Here is a 16,893-nt window from a genome sequence, read left to right on the forward strand (position 1 = left end):
ATTTTAGTCAATTAATTAAGTTCTTGGGCAAACAGGTGGATCAACACCTATGCTAGTGGATCAATGCATGTGCCTCTGGTCTGGTGCATTCGTTGGACTAGATAAGCTTGCCACTTTTAAATTTTTAAATTTCAAATTTGGCTAACTGTTTGTCTTAGTTTTCTGTCATTTAGCATCTGTGCCTGTAAACTAGCACATCCGTTCTAGGTATAATCTAGTTTAAATTTTTGAAATTAAATTTTTGAAAAAGGTTTAAATTTGAATTTTCCCACTCTTTATGTTCCTTAGGGACGCAGACTCACTCCAACATCTACGTAGGTGCATCAACGCTTGTGCATGTGGTGCAACGCGTCTGCCTGTGGATCAACATTTATGTTGTATCCCTGAGGAATTTTGGGTTACTGATTACATTTTGAGTTTTGCAGACCTGTTTCGTTTGTCCAAGGCATTACTTGGAAACCACTAATTTTTTTTGCTGCAACACGTTTGTCCAGGACATCTTTTTCCCACTAAAGTAGGTTGTTTTGTTGCATTTCTAGTTAAAAAATCGTATATATGTGGGACTAAAATGAACAAGTGTCTTATGTGTCTTGTGCACTTGCACATTTAGTGTTGGATGGACCCACCGTTGCACTCTAGTATCATCTCCTCTCGCCTTCATGGATTCTGGGTGGAGAATGAGTGATCAACAAAACCCTCTTTTTCATTTTAGTAGTTGAGGAGTATTTCTTGATAGGGGATTTCATCACCCCACAAGAGTATCTCGAATTGGGACACGTCGAGGATATCAACTCTCCCAGCATGATGATTTCGAGTGAGTTTTCCGAGCTGCTATATAAATAAGTTGGTTAGGAGGTTGGAGTGCTAAGTGAATTCAATGTATGTGGGAGCCTTCCTTGTATCGATAAGCTCAATTAGAGCCTTAAGTGGCTTGCTTCGAGAATCCGTCATTGGATTGGTGATCCCTCAGAAATTTCACTAAGAACCTTGTTTAAGTAGCCCAAAATTGCACATTCACAGTGCAGGGGATGTGAATCATACCCCAAAGTTACCTCTCATGTACCCACTCAAGATGAGAGAGGAATTCCCCATATAATAGATCCTCGAATCTTTGGGGTAAGAGAATTTGGTATGCCTAAGAAGTGAGTGCGTTGTAAGGGGGATCTAGTGCTACCAAAATCTCTATCTATCCGCTTTTTTGTGGCATCACTTGTGCAAGAGGCCTATTGAATGGTTTCCACTTTCCAACCTAAGTTGTGTGTCTGATGCGTGTCTTCATCTTATACAAAACTAGTGAAATTTTGTTTGGGCTACTCTATGCCCCCTTCACTTTCATGCTTGTCATAAAGCATTGCCTTGGTCAATGTGCTTGTTATTGTTTGATTTCTCTTGCCAAGAGTAGATAACATCCAAAACATTCCCAAATTTGACCAAACCCTTCAATCTCCACTTTGTCACTGTCAAACCTCTATTTCATCTCCATTTGAGGTAAACCCCCAATCAATTTTCATCCATCCAAATGATCATCAATCCCCAACCAATATCTCTATCCAATCTCAGCTAACCTTCCCCTTCTTCTACCTGTCATCAATCCATTCTTCCATAATCATTTTCATTCCATCCTCAAGGACTTAGCACATCAACTTAATCAATCCTAATCAACCCAATCAATCAAATTATCCAATCAATCAATCAATCAACCTCATCCTAAGATCGATACTTTGTGAAAGTTTAATCTAGACCTTTATCTTTAAACAATCAATCAATTAGCTTTTGTGCTTGGGAAATAATCTCCCTCAAGTACCTTTTCTTAATCATTTCGGGTTGATCAAAACCCTAATCAGTTTACCCTCTTTTCCTTAGGAATGTAAGGCTACCCTAGGTAGAAGAGGGCTTGATCAATTCCAAAGGTCTAAATTTTACCTAGCTTTGGTTGTCACCTTGCCCTGTGGTTAACATCATCAATTCCCATCTAAGTCCTAATCCAAGGGCTAAGGTTTCATCTTAATCCAAATCAAACTTGTCCTAATCCAAGGACTAATCCAATCCAATCAAATCAAACCCAATCCAATCCAAGCAAATCAAACCAAATCCAATAAATCCAAATCAAATCCAAAGTTGCTAAGTCCCAGTCCTCATCTTTATCTAACATCATCTTCATCACCTTTCTTGACCAAATCCATTCATCCAATCCTCACTTACTGCACAATTCTCAAATTTTTGAGGTTATATGGCTACCCAAAATCCACATCCAAAAGATTAGTATGAGCAAATGCTCATGGAAGTTCACAGATCATCTTATCAGTCATGCCCACCTCAACCTGCCTGCCACTCCAATCCCATAACCTCTCATCCATCTACCATATCTTCATCTATCCCACCTCAACATATTATATCCAATCCTAATTCATATCACATCTCTTATCCTTCCTCTACCTTTGACAAGGGAAATCTATCTTATTTCCCATCCATCTCTTCATATTATCCTCCATCCACATACCCCTCCCACCCAACATCCATACCTCCATCTTCTCCCCTATCAACATCCCAATCCAATATTACATCTAATCCTAAACCTTCACATAATCCTAACCCTTCAAAATCCACATCATCCCCATCCTCCAAGTCATTTCTCTGCAATTTTATCCAAGAAATACTAGCAAAGGAGACAAAATACCCACCTCTAAACAAATTTTCTCAATCTCCTCAAGTCCTAAATCCACCTCCATCCTCTCCCCATCAAGAAACACCTCAATCTCCTACACTTCATGATACTCCCATACCCCCATCCATCCAATTCAAAGAAATCACCTCCTCATCCATCACACCATCCGCCCAACCCCACCCATGTCAAGCACTTGTTTCAAAGCATGCTAGCATCAATTCCTCTCCGCCTCAAGATCAAAAAATCCCTCCATCTCATGATTCCCTTCCATCTCAAGACGCAATCATCCCTTCCACCCCACCACATGTTCCCATCCATAGTCAAGATCAAAGTATTCCTCCATCTCCATGTCAAGATCCTAATACCTCTCATGATCCTAATTTTCCTCATAATCCCCCATAAGATCCCATTCCTACATAAGATCCCATCACCCACATCCAAGCTATCCATGAATCCTATACCTATCAACTTGGATCTTCCACCTTCATCGATTCGAGTTTCCTCCAAGAGCTTACAATTCCTTCCACCTCCCATCCTCCTCAAAATGGACTTGCATCTTGTTTCCAAAATAATAAGTATCCTATTGGAAAAAGAATTTGTGAAAAAATGAATTACCAAGGTAAAGGGTTAGGCCTCCATGAACAAGGCATGTTGGAACCCCTTCAAGTCAAATAAAATGAAAGTTAATATGGCCTTGGCTACAAAGCTCATGCTCAAGCTTTTGGAATATCTTTCATCTATCCAAAATCCAAAATCTCTTCATATAAATCAAAATCACACCATCCCCCATCTTCCACATCTATTTTGCATCTTTATGTTCCAAAGCTCGATCCTTCATCCCTTCCATCCATCGCTCCATCACCTGAAATGATCTTTAAGCAAGATCAACACAAGAACACATCCTTGAATTCTTTCCAATATTCTCCCTCCATCATCCCATCCATAAAACCTCAAACTCATCCATTCTCATACACTTGTACCATTTCTATTGGAAGCAATTTGAATGCCAAATCTAAAATGCATAAAGCTAGAAATCCACAAAAATCTAAGGATCAACATGTCCCATAAAAAAGACATGCTCAAGAAAAGAAAAATGTGATCCAAAAGAAAGAAAAATCCAAAATGCCACAAAAGCCCAAAAAGAAAAAAAGAAAAAACTATGTGGATTCACAAACTACTCATAGAAGCAATGCATCTCAAATAGAAATCCAAATTGGCATCCAAGCTTTCTAATCCAAAATCTCTCCCTTATAAGTCATCCAATCCCCCATCTAAGAATCCACCATCATCAAAATCCATTTTGGGCTCTTACATCCTAAAATCCACTATCTTAACTCCATCACCCCCTTCATCTATTTTGGGTCCACACTTTTCAAAATCCACATTTTATCCTCCATCTAATTCAAAAACCCCTCCTCTCCAACTCCACCACCCTTCAAGGTGTGTGCCAATGATGATCTTCCACAAGTCTTTCAAAACCCCATCCATTATCCAATATCTATTTTCCATAATCCCATTCCTTTAGTCTAGACTTTTGTATAAATCCTTATCCCTCTCCATCTTTCATCCATTCCATATCCCCATCTTTTTCTACCAACATCTATGAGCATGCCTCTAATTATATGAATCTATTAAAGCACATATTTAAGGGATACTATCCATCGAACTAGATGCTTGAGTCCTTCCTACATCCCTCTTTCACACATCCACTATCTTCCACATCCACTTATCTTCATCCTTATCCATCCAAATTATTCCAAAAAAAAATAAACAAATGAAAAAGAAAACAGAAAAAAATCCATCCAATGGTGAAAACCACATCTTGCGGCACCTTGGGTAAGTACCATGATGAAAACTTGGTAAACAAGCATCATGTGTAATCCCACCATCCTCTTGCACTCTATACTTGGGGGAAAGCTTCATCCAGGCCATCCTACCATCCACATCTACCATATTCCTTAAAACTTCTATCTGCATCCTATCTACGTTCACTCTCCTTTCATATCTTGATCTTGACTATCCTATCCATATCCTCCATCTCATATTCATCATCCTATCAAAATGCATCTTCCATTCCTACCTTTGATCTTGTTCAAGTTAGAGGAAAAATAATATCCATGCATTCTTTGGAACACACAAACCTACATTTTTCCTCCATCCATCTCCATTGCACACTATCCTTCCATCTCATCCATCCTTTATCCACCATCCTCCCATCCTTAATTCCACTACCTCTAATGTTGGGCATTCTACTCCTTTGAAATATAGTAAATTTGGATCCCCATTCCACCCATCTTTCATCCTTTAGTCCTCCATATCCTATAACTATCCATCTACTTAATCCCTCCATCTCCTATTCAAGCAATTTATTCCTCCATTTCATCCTTTTACCAAGCTTTAGTTCTCCCTTGTCATTGGTTCTAGTCCATTTATTCTATATCCACAATCCAATCCTATCCAATTCAATCATATTTCCCATCTCATCCAATCCAATCCAATCATATTCCTCATCCCATCCTATCCTATTCAATCATTAATCCCCCTCCCATGTTATCCAATCCATTCATGATCCTTATCACACTAAGCTTTCCCCATGACACTGGGATTTTCCCATCTATCTGAGCTTATATTGACTTGCACATAATCCAAACACCCATCCATGACATGTTAACCGAATCCAAGCGACAATCCTCTCATCTGTAGGCTTCGCACAACCAGCTTGTCTTTTGTCATCAATCAATCTATCCACACCCTACACATCAAGATGCATCCTTCCCATGTTTGGCATTTTATCCAAATCCATCACCTACCCATCGGGATGTATCCTTCCCATGTCCGACAATCTATCTAGATCCATGTACTACTCTTGGCAAGATATATCAGTTGGTCGTGTGCATGTTGTTTGTATGATCAAGCTTTTTGTTTTGATTTTTATCTTGTGTCCCAAGACTATACATGTTTAGGGCTGCCTTGATCATCCTATATCTCAGTATATCTTGGTTGGTGTATAATGGGGCATAGTTTTTTATGGTATGACATGTTTGATGGTTTCTTTTATACGATCCTACATTCTCACATCTACACTATCATCGGTGTTTACGAACTTGTGTGCATTGAGATACCCACTATCTAAGAGTCTAGTCCACAGATCAGATATTCGCAACATCCTAACTTCAATAGTTAGTGGTGTAGATAGTCCATTGCAAAATCAAAACTAAATTTTCTCTCCATATCTACACAAAAAGAAACCCCATCAACTTAATCATTTTGTTCACTCATATTTTTCATCCATTTACCTTGGAGACTCCAATTCATTCATTTCCCCTTCATCATCTTTATGCTTTTTTCATTCTTTCATGCTCAATCCTCTAGTCCTCTAATCCATTTCAAGAGCACACCCGTGTTCTTAGAACCCGCATGTCCTCTTGAGGCGACATACTGCTACCTCCCTATCATCCTTCCTCATCTCACCTATGATCGAGGCATCATGCTACTAGTCCTTATCCTTTCCATTCACTATGTTTTATTCTTCTTTGATATAACATCACTTCTTGGTGCTATATCAAAGAGGGGAAAAATGTAGACACCTAAAATTAATTAAATTAATATTTAATTAATTTAATCCTCTCCACATAATTAATTTAATTAATTGTGTTGGTCTTTATTCCTCTTAAAGTTATTTAAATCTTATTTAATTAATTTTATCATTGCAACCTTATAGTCAATTTATCAAAATTGATTATTCCCCTTTTTTCTTCTAAAATTATTCTAAACCCTGCTTAGTTAATTAATTTCAATAGCTAAGCTAATCATGTGATTCTTACAAATCACTTCTTCTAATCCTTACTTAGCCTAATTAATTCTTGTAGAAGCATGATTATCATTATTCCTCCAATTTTAAATTCTTCCACTCATTCTCTCTCCTCATGTCACATCCTCCTAACTTTCACACTTGCACTGTAATCACTCATTTCATTTGCACATCCCTAATCACCTTGATCATTTCAAATAAATTCATATTCTTTGAATCTACCCATGCCTCTTCTTCCCAAGGAATTTTTAATTCCTTTATCCAATTATTCTTCCCTCACATCCTCTTATTTTGGAATTTTTAATTCCTTTTTATCTTCCCAATGTACTTGGAAGCTCTTCCCCATGTACCTTGAGAGGTGTGGAGACAAGAAATGCCTTTATGGCATATCTATTGAATCCCACACCTTGTCCTCTCAATCCACGTGCTCCCTCTCAAATCGATCTCAATCCTCCATCCCAAAGTCAATCTTGACCCTTCATTTTGTCCTCCTCCAATCTATAAATTGGAGTCTCATCTCCTCACAAATCATCCACTTTTTATGTAATCTTATGATAGCCATTTGAGATCCAATATCATCCATTATGTCATCATAATGTCAAAATCTTGCTTCACCTAAGCCATATCCATCATCATCATCATCATTCAAATCCAATCCAATCCCTCTTGTTGTGTAGTGGAGAGCATTCCATAATCCCATCTTGGAGCCAATCCAATCAAGTGGAGATAGGGTGCTTCTCTACTTCATCAAAGGCTTAATCAGAGGACAAGGGAGCTTCACATCAAGGTATAATGGTTTTTATTGCATTTGATTATATGTTTTATGCGTATTTGATTTGACTAACCATTATCTTCCTTTTGTGATTTTCCCTTGGTTCAATGATGAAACAAATGAGGCCTATATGCTTAAAGGCTCAACCATAAGCATAAAACTTGGACACTACATAATTGGTTGTTGATAATACCTACAACATTACTACAAGAAATGAGATGGCTTGCAGCATTAAATGTTTGGCAAATTATACTAGAAATCAAACACTTCAACAATGTGCTAAAGTGTATCAAACAACTCATGGGAGTTCGGATAAATAATTATCACTATCATGTACTCCAAAGTTGTGTAGGTCATTTAATTATTTACATTACCGTCACATTTAATAGTCCAATAAAATTCAAACAATTTCATGAGCCTTAACACATAATGAAGTTGTGTTGATCATCCAATGAAAACATTAGCAACAACTCACAATTTACTACAACATAGGATCTCCACCACATATATAAAGTTTGGTTCACCTACCTTATAACATAAATGATAATTAATTAGATCACATGAGATTTAATATCATCGATCTCACATTGTTGTAGGTCACAACCACATAACACATCCCTAGAATATTGTCACATAGGTGCTTTAGACCAATACAAATAAATCAAATGTACAAGAAAATTTATTAATTTTTTGATGGAGGTCCAGACCTGCGAGTACGACATCCCATCAAGGGTATGAAACCCGCGAGTTGCCAACCCATTGAGGGCCTTCACAAAGTAATTTTTGCCACCCGATACGGGGGCATGAGCCAATAGGTTGAACCTCTTCGGGTAAGAGCCAAGGACTAAGGGGTATCCATTCCGCCAAATTCACTCGGGGCACGATCCCGACCTCATCCCTTACGATGTCGAAGCCTTGCACTTAGCAAGAATTGATCCTTGGTGGGCTCATTTGGAGCCATTCAACTTCACTAGTAGACCAAGGGCCCATTGACAAATGTACCAATTTTGAAAACAATGTATAGGAAGCAAATAGAGACATAGCGACAACAATACAAAGTATGATGTTGCAAATCGGATCATGAATAAACGTGGGGATTTGGCATAAGGCTATGCTAAGCAAAAATGGGCATTATAAATCATGCTACATATATAAGGGTAGACGTCCAAACTTAATTTTTTTGGGTCAATTATTATCATAGGGCAAATTATAATGCCTTGATAAATTTGAAGCCAAGGGGTCAATAGTTTGAGAGGCATAATCAACCCCTTATAGAGTCATTTCTACATATCCCTTGAAAAACTAACATACGTACATGCAATACATATGAAGAGAAAGAGAGATGGTTTCTCTCTTTAATATTGTCATAAATGAATATAATTGATTGAAAAATGTGTGTAACTACAAGAAATAAATATTTCATAGAAATACTTTGTTTTGAGTCTATAAAAAAATTAAATATGTAACAAATAGGAATATATATTATATATGTTTTCAATTATTCAATTTTGTTGATTGTGATTATTTAGATAAGTTGGTTTGTCATTTGATTAATCCTCAAACAAATGCAATATTTGTGGGGACCTTTAGATTCTCTTCTTTTTTTAACAAATACATATTATTTTTTAAATTTCCATTTAAAATTATTTACTATAAACATTTTTCATGTGTAGTTATTAAACCTATATTGACAATGCAAGAGCTATGAAGACAAAAATGTAAGGAATACAGTCGATTAATATTAATACAGTTTCCACATTCTTCAACAGTAAAATAATAGAAGAGGGTGACTCGGTAGTAAATAACTAATGCATAGAACGAGTCTTGGACAGTTCCGAAAGCTGCGCATGCGTAATTTTTAATAATTGTTATATGGGAAGGTAACGTGGGTCTCTTCCTTTCCTGCTACTGCTAAGTATCAGAACTTTAAAATTGTAAAAACATTCCAAAAAACAGAACATCAATCCCCCATATAGACCTAATTTTGGTTTGACTGTTACAAGTAATTAGTTATTTTATTGAGAATCACAGAAAGGAGGTTCATTCTGGTTCAGAAGTTATGGAGGACTCCTGTGGCTCATCTTCTCTAACACCATGTAAAAAGTTGATTTTGTTTGGAATCAAAGTAAACAAAGACATAATTCAGAGTTGTGTTCATGTCCTTTTTTTTTCACTAACATGATGTTTTGTTTCTCTGTTATATTGCAGTTCTTGAACATGATACAAAAATTCAGGGATCAACAGTGAGAGGAATACCGAAACTCAATCAGATAATGAAGAAAAAGAAGACCCAAATGTTTGTTACACTGAGAATGAGGCTAATGAAGAAGATGTCTCCCCAATTGAGCAAGTAGCTCTTACAGTCCCCACAACTGATGATCCATCTCTGCCTGTGCTCACATTCAGGATGTGGGTGTTGGGATTGCTTTCATGTATGAGCCTTTCTTTTCTGAATCAGTTTTTTTCCTACAGAATAGAACCTCTTACTATCACCGCAGTGTCTGCTCAGATTGCTGTGCTCCCACTAGGGCGTTTCATGGCTGCGACACTGCCTGAAACTAAGTTTAAGGTCCCTGGTACCAAATGGAAGTTTTGCTTGAATCCGGGACCTTTCAATGTTAAAGAGCATGTCCTTATTACGATCTTTGCCGGCGCTGGAGCTAGCCCTGTGAATGCAATCCATATTGTCAACATCATAAAGATCTTCTACAAAAGGAATCTGGACCTGTATGTAGCCCTATTGATAGTTCTCATGTCACAGGTAAAAGTGTAAATCACAATTTTATCCCATGCTCAATTAGTTAATTGCTGTGGATGTATATATTGGCATATGTGCTGTTCAAAACAAGGTAATAGGATAGGATGGAATGGAGGATCAATGAGACCACAAATTTTGTTATTAGCTTAACTAAAATTTACCGAGTACTTATTGAGTGCTTGTGCTTTTTGGTCCATGCGTAGGACAACGCGGTATGACATGTCTCAACCTCGATTTCTTTCTACTTAGTACTTAGTAAACAAAAAGATATTTTTATTTCGTAGTATGTGCTGCTGCCTTACTTTGCAGTATCACATGCCTCTCATGGTTAATGTCGTGTTGATTAGAAAGCAAAAAATATTGTTCTGTGGTTAATAAATTTGTATTAGCCTTTCGAAATTTTTTTTAAAAAAATCGCCTGTCTTCAGTTTTTTCCATTTTCCTGTTTCAACTGCTATTGCCAGGTGATGGGAAACACTGTGGATTATCAAATTATGTACTTTACCATGTATTATGCAAAGATGTATAAATGCCTTGTGTAATTATCCCATAAATTGTTATCTTTTTTTGCAGATATTGGATTTGGATGGGCTGGCATATTTCGAAGGTATTTAGTAGAGCCATCTTCAATGTGGTGGCCTGCAAATCTGGTTCAAGTCTCCCTATTCAGGTATGCTCTCGTCTATCATGTTAAGACCTTTAGTTAGTGGGCTTTCATCATTCATGAGGGTGAACTAGTTTAAGGCTTGAGTTTGGCTGCATTTGTGATCATTTTCTGTAATGAAGTTTCTGTTGCTGCCTCTCCTTTTGCCTCTTTCTGTACCAGAGGATTTCTTTGAAATCACTCTCCTGTTGGAGGATATAAATCTTTAGATTATAGCATTTGCTTTTTAAATTGGGCAGTGAAATCAATTTCTTCAGTAGCAGTTCATCAGATAGAGTTTCTAGTTTCCTCCCCTGTTTTTATCTCTTGTGCTTCTTACTATTATGCTATTGAAAATTCAAGACATCTTTTTATGCCAAATCTTTTGTAACAAGGATTCTGTTACAGAACACTTCATGAGAAGGAGGAGAGACAAAAAGGAGGTGTAACGCGCTTGCAGTTCTTTCTAATAGCTTTAACATGCAGCTTTGGTTATTACGTGCTTCCAGGTTATCTTTTCCCCATGCTGACATCTTTTTCATGGCTGTGCTGGATGTTTCCTGGATCTGTTATTGCACAGCAAGTGGGTTCAGGCCTTCATGGGCTAGGTCTGGGTGCTGTTGGATTGGACTGGTCAACTATCTCTTCATATCTGGGAAGTCCACTGGCCACACCCTGGTTTGCTGTAGCCAATGTGGGCGTTGGCTTTGTGCTCATAATGTATGTGATTACACCATTGACATATTGGTTTGGTGTTTATGATGCTAGAGTCTTCCCCATATTTTCCAAGGACCTCTTCACATCTACAGGAAAAATTTACAATATATCTGCCATAGTGGATTCCAACCTCAATTTGGACGTACAGGCCTATCAGAAGTATGGCCAGTTACATCTGAGCACTTTTTTTGTTTTTTCTTATAGCATGTCCTTTGCAGCATTGTCTGCCACGATCATGCATGCACTCATCTTCCATGGAAAGTAATTTCTCTCTTCCCTCCACTCTAATATAATTATGACATCATTGTTTTAGATTTGGAAATCATAATATTAATGGTTCATTTTTGTAATAGCAGAAACATATGGAATCTCAGAATACATACCTTCAAAGATAAGAAAATGGATGTGCACTCTAGGCTCATGAGGAAATACAAAGCAGTACCAGAGTGGTGGTTTTTCACAATTCTTGCCTTGACTTTAACAGTCACCATTACAGCTTGTGAATGGTTTAAGGATCAGCTTCAATTGCGGTGGTGGGGAGTGCTCCTTTCATGTGGCCTTGCCATATTCTTCACTCTACCAATTGGCATTATAAAGGCTACTACTGATAAGGTATCAAAAACTTGCATTTTGAAAAAGATAACAGCGAATCGTGCTGCAATTTCCTGCATAAATGTACTTTCTCTCACTTTGCCTTCGGATCAATGCAGAGCCTGGGCTTGAATGTCATTTCTGAATACATTTTTGGCTACATCTCCCCAGGCAGACCAGTGGCCAATATCTCCTTCAAGATTTTGAGTATTATCACCATTGGTCAAGCCCTAACTTTTCTGCAAGACTTCAAACTTGGTCAGTACATGAAGATTCCTCCACGCTTCATGTTCATGGCACAAGTAAAGCTCTTAACATCCCGTGCCATTTCTGTGATTCAGTTAATTACTCTCGCTGCAATTATTGTGGATTCTCCTTCACATTTCTCTCATATATATATTTACTTATGCAGATGGTAGGGACAAGTGTTGCTGCACTGGTATACATGGGAACAGCATGGTGGATGATTGACAACGTTCCCAATCTGTGCAATACAGCAGTCTTACCAGATAACAGTCCATGGGTTTGTCCAATGGACCAAGTGATATATGATGCATCTGTGGTTTGGGGACTAATCGGTCCAAGGCGAATTTTCGGAAGCCTTGGTTTATATGGTGCTGTTAACTGGTCTTTCCTAATAGGAGCCATAGCCCCAATGCTGGCATGGCTTTTGCAAAAGTTGTGGCCTGAGAAAACATGGATAAAGTATATCAATATGCCTGTGCTTATTGGAGCAACATCACTTATGCCTCCTGCCACTGCAGTGAATTTCACTAGCTGGTTGATTATTGGATTTCTTTTCAGCTTTTTGATATACAGATATCACAGACAATGGTGGCAGAGACATAACTATGTGCTTTCAGCAGGACTGGATGCAGGTTTGGCCTTCATGGGTGTGCTTCTCTATGTTTGTTTGGGTCTGGAGAATGTATCTTTGAAGTGGTGGGGAACACACTTGGATGGTTGCCCATTAGCTTCCTGCCCAACAGCTAAGAATATATCAGTTCATGATTGTCCAATGTTTGTTTAGACGAAATAGAAATGAAAAAAAATTGGGTTTTAAAAGAATCTGGTTTTTTTGGAAAGCCAAAAATAATAATTTGTGAACATCTATTTTTTTTAATGGTTTATGTATCTGGATTCTATTGTGTGAAAATTTTTGCATCAACATTTCAGATCACAAACATCAATAGAATCTACATAATGTCTTTAATCTAGATAACAGCAGAATTACCTGGATTCAACACTAATGTGTACAAGAATAAAAGTAAAAATAATTATTCAACATAGAAAAGTATTAAATATTAATAAGAAAGTATAATATAAAAAGTCTGAAGGGGTACTTCCAAGACAAGAATCTTGAGTTGGGGAACATACTTTTTAATAGTTCGAAGTTAGGTGACAGTTAGCTTTCATTCATTTTCTCGTGTCTTATAAATGTTATTTAACTTCTTCAAAGTAATAAAAAAAAAATATGGGTTTTGTGGAAGATTTTCAGATTATTGCTTATTTGTTATTGCTAATAGATAATTGGACACATTCTAAAGATGATAAAAGGTCTATTTTAGTAATACTTTCATTTTGGTTTTAAAGTATATTTTTGGAAATCCAAGAAATAATCTCTTTCTATTAAGATTGTTAAAGGATATGTAACAAAAATAAAATGGTTACATCTTGCTATATTGGAATGATCAATATATTATATAGATGAGTAGAATTATACTTTTCATAGCAAGAATAAGCATGTTGAAATCAAACATTATTAAAAATAGTTTAAATTATATAGTGTCTTACTAGTGATTAGTTTCAAAAACTTTGAAATTTGCTTTCAACTTTTCTTAATAATAATTATAAAAAAATGAAAGAATAATAAATCTTTTTGTTTCATTTTAATTAGACAACAGTCTTTTTATTAAATTAAAAATTAACTAATAATTAATTTTTATTTATGTGTAAATATAAAAATATATGTTATATTTTTTAATATTTGCAATTTGGTGTATTTATAAGAACCTTTTGAAAAAGAGTTTTATTTGTTAAGATTCTTAAATTTTTTTGAGATGACACAATACACCTTTTGAAATTTCTATTATAATTTATATATAAAATTATTTATGTTATGTAAGATATGTAAGAATAACTAGAACATTATACTATGTGTATCATATCTTATAATGTGTATAAAATGTAAATTGCATCTTTGATAGACTAATAATAACATGCATGAGTACATCTTATATGCAATTTGAATAAATCAAATTCTCAAAAAATACTAATGGATATCATGATTCTTCACAATTCTTGCCTTGAAAGGGAAGCTAACGAAAAAAAAAACTTTAAAAAAGAACATATAGACCACTCCAAAGAATGGCAAAAGAACCAAACAATGAAGGTGGATAAGACAAACATGTAGGCCAATTTGGAGAAATTCAATGAGCTGTTGAAAATTATTGGAAATGGTATTTCACATGAAGAGTTTGACTTTGTTAGTATATATAAAATTCATCTTTGCTGCTGTCATGACTTTTCATATGAAAAATATTTTAAAAGAGAAATAAAAGTAAGATACACACAAGGATGAAAATTATGGATATTTCATATGAAAAGTTTGACCTTATATCTATATCTATAACTATATCTATATAAATATAAATATAAATAAAAAAGCTGCTGTCATGACTTCTCATAAGGGGAGTATTTAAAAAAAGGAAAAGTGGGTTACACAAGGACTGAAAGGATTTGATGGAGACCAGAGTTTGGGGGCCCAAGGATGGTGTAACTACTGTAGGACCAGGTGATGTAGTTGTTAATGTGTAACTTAACGATTTTATCATCCTCCACTTTAGGTACTTCCACAGCGGACAACTGTGAGGGAACAAAAAAAAAATTCACAAGTGCCAAGTTCAGAGGGTAAAATGGGTGCCCTATCACACAGTATTGACATCAATCATTACATAAAATGGATGCCACAAGAGATGATGAAATTTTGTCAAAGGGACGGAGGAGGGGGAAGAAGGAAGACACGGAGGGGGCTTGAATCCTCTCCTTTGAAGAATGTTCAACATTCAGACAAGCATCACAAAGAAGAGATAGGTGAGGCAAAGGAGGAAAGAGAACAGAACAAAGGGCAAGGAAGGTCTGGAGAATGATGGCCTGTCACTTTCTATAGTCTAGAGAGCGAATTTATTCATCTCTCAACCAATATAAACCCTAATCCAATCTCTATTACGGTGGAAGTCGTTAGCTTAAATATGGGGTTTTAATCCAGGGCTTCCCCCATCAAATGAAGTCGTGATGCCTAAGAAAGCTGCAGTCTTGACCAGATGGTTGGAGCTTCATAGACCAGGATGCCAACGAAATTTGAAAGGGTTCAGATTTACAGCAGCTAGTTACATTTGCTTGAAAATTTATTTTGATTCAAGGCAAATGCATGACAGTTAAAGCTCTATTCAGGCATGATTCTCACCTGGATCTTTATCTAAGCCTTGGCCATTTCTGGTTAATTATATGTATTGTTCTCTCTTCACATGTTGGCCAGTCAGGAGCAGAAGAAAGCGATAGGATTGTTGTTATGTGCATGGCTATTTTGACATCTTTAGTTTGAGACTATCTTATCTTGTAAAAAATTGTCTGAAGATGGACATAGAAATTTTTTGGGTAGTAGTGATGATGGCCATGGCGGGCACCTACTGTTGCAGGTGGGGATGCCCTCATCATGAAAGAAGTGCACCCAAGTTCCCAACCACTTCAAACAAGAGCTGTTGTGATCCATATGAACTTGTGGCATCCTGGAAAAGCTTATACTGCTGCTTTTATAAGGGAATCACGAATATGAAGCAGACCTGAATGCAAAAATGGGAGTATAGACAAGACACATGAGCTGTTTGACAAAATGCCTAATATTAGCAAAGCTTCAAGAAATGCCTTGGTAGCAGGTAAGTTAAAAATGGGTCACTTTTTTGCATAATCCTCATGAATAGAAAAAATAGAATAAGTATCCACAAAATTGCCAAAGTACTTAATCACAAAAATTAGAGCTATTATGTTGCAAGCCTACCAGAGGAGGATATTATATCTGCTTTTAAATTAGCAAAGGTGTTATGACTTGGCAATGTTTCTTTCAAGAGCTATTTTTAGCATGTCAAATCCCACAAGGTATATACGTAAAGAGGAATATGGAACTCTTAAATGATTTGTTTGTTAATTATTGTACGATTTGTAGTTATGTATTGTATTAGTAATTTTTTTTTTAAGATAAATTATATTTTGTTATGATAGTTCATTTCTTTTATAATGATAATTATGTTCAATAAGGTGAATGCTCAATATTTTGAGTACAAATGATTACAGTATCGAAATATTTCTTTTATATGGTTTGATGTGATATAATCAAATAAATATTGAGTTTTTTTAGTGATGATAATAGAATTCTTATGAGTCTTGGGCTAGATGGTACCACCTTATATAAAATTGTGTAATGTATTTATATTAACACAATTTGTAACTTGATAATTTTCCACAACAAGTCAAACTATGATATTGCTATCAGAGTTCAACTGTGTAGTTTTTGAGTCAAACTCATTGACCCATGTTTCATGAGTCAATGAGAATGAATGGAGTTGTGAATAGATTTGTTATGATGGCATTTGCCTAAAATTACTATCATTGTATGCTATTATTGCTTTTGATGATTAAACATCATTTGGAAGGATGAATATAGTAGTATATAACTCTCTTCTAGTAAGTTTTTGTTAATTGTTCACAAGAACCCATCTCTCATGAGAATGAATGGTTCACTTGTAAGCTGATATATTTGTACTCTATGTTGTTATTACTTTCATTCAATTAAGTTTTTCAAAGTGTTTCTATATCCATGGCTAAACTTTAGGTTATGAAATTTTTTGGATAGTTATATGAACAACATTTGTAGGAATTT

The 16,893-nt window shown here is 36.1% G+C and overlaps 2 protein-coding genes across 3 annotated transcripts; both read left to right on the top strand.

The window, feature by feature from the left end:
* Positions 1–9,120: 9,120 nt before the first annotated feature.
* Positions 9,121–10,358, top strand: LOC131875761 (oligopeptide transporter 7-like). The gene is made up of 3 exons (XM_059220424.1): positions 9,121–9,128; positions 9,280–9,344; positions 9,483–10,358. The coding sequence occupies exons 1-3, from the start codon at positions 9,121–9,123 to the stop codon at positions 10,019–10,021; spliced, it is 612 nt and encodes a 203-aa protein (XP_059076407.1). The 3' UTR covers positions 10,022–10,358.
* Positions 10,359–10,524: 166 nt separating this feature from the next.
* LOC131028463 (oligopeptide transporter 7) lies at positions 10,525–13,038 on the top strand. Of its 2 annotated transcripts, none has more exons than XM_059221290.1 (5): positions 10,525–10,676; positions 11,058–11,627; positions 11,723–11,978; positions 12,077–12,259; positions 12,370–13,038. In XM_059221290.1, the coding sequence occupies exons 1-5, from the start codon at positions 10,636–10,638 to the stop codon at positions 12,985–12,987; spliced, it is 1,668 nt and encodes a 555-aa protein (XP_059077273.1). In that variant the 5' UTR covers positions 10,525–10,635; the 3' UTR covers positions 12,988–13,038. The 2 variants fall into 2 exon arrangements, with proteins under 2 accessions (XP_059077273.1, XP_059077274.1); XM_059221291.1 differs by having other exon boundaries at positions 11,159–11,627.
* Positions 13,039–16,893: the final 3,855 nt, after the last annotated feature.

The sequence above is a fragment of the Cryptomeria japonica genome, chromosome 5 (genome assembly GCF_030272615.1).
Source record: "Cryptomeria japonica chromosome 5, Sugi_1.0, whole genome shotgun sequence".
NCBI classification, from domain to species: Eukaryota; Viridiplantae; Streptophyta; class Pinopsida; order Cupressales; family Cupressaceae; genus Cryptomeria; species Cryptomeria japonica.

Coding starts and splice junctions, on each gene's coding strand:
- LOC131875761 (XM_059220424.1), top strand. Junction 9,345..9,482: donor CTCATCTTCTCTAACACCAT/GTAAAAAGTTGA, acceptor ACAAAAATTCAG/GGATCAACAGTGAGAGGAAT.
- LOC131028463 (XM_059221290.1), top strand. CDS start 10,636: ATGTGGTGGCCTGCAAATCTGGTTCAAGTCTCCCTATTCAG. Junction 11,628..11,722: donor GCACTCATCTTCCATGGAAA/GTAATTTCTCTC, acceptor TTGTAATAGCAG/AAACATATGGAATCTCAGAA. Junction 11,979..12,076: donor TAAAGGCTACTACTGATAAG/GTATCAAAAACT, acceptor GGATCAATGCAG/AGCCTGGGCTTGAATGTCAT.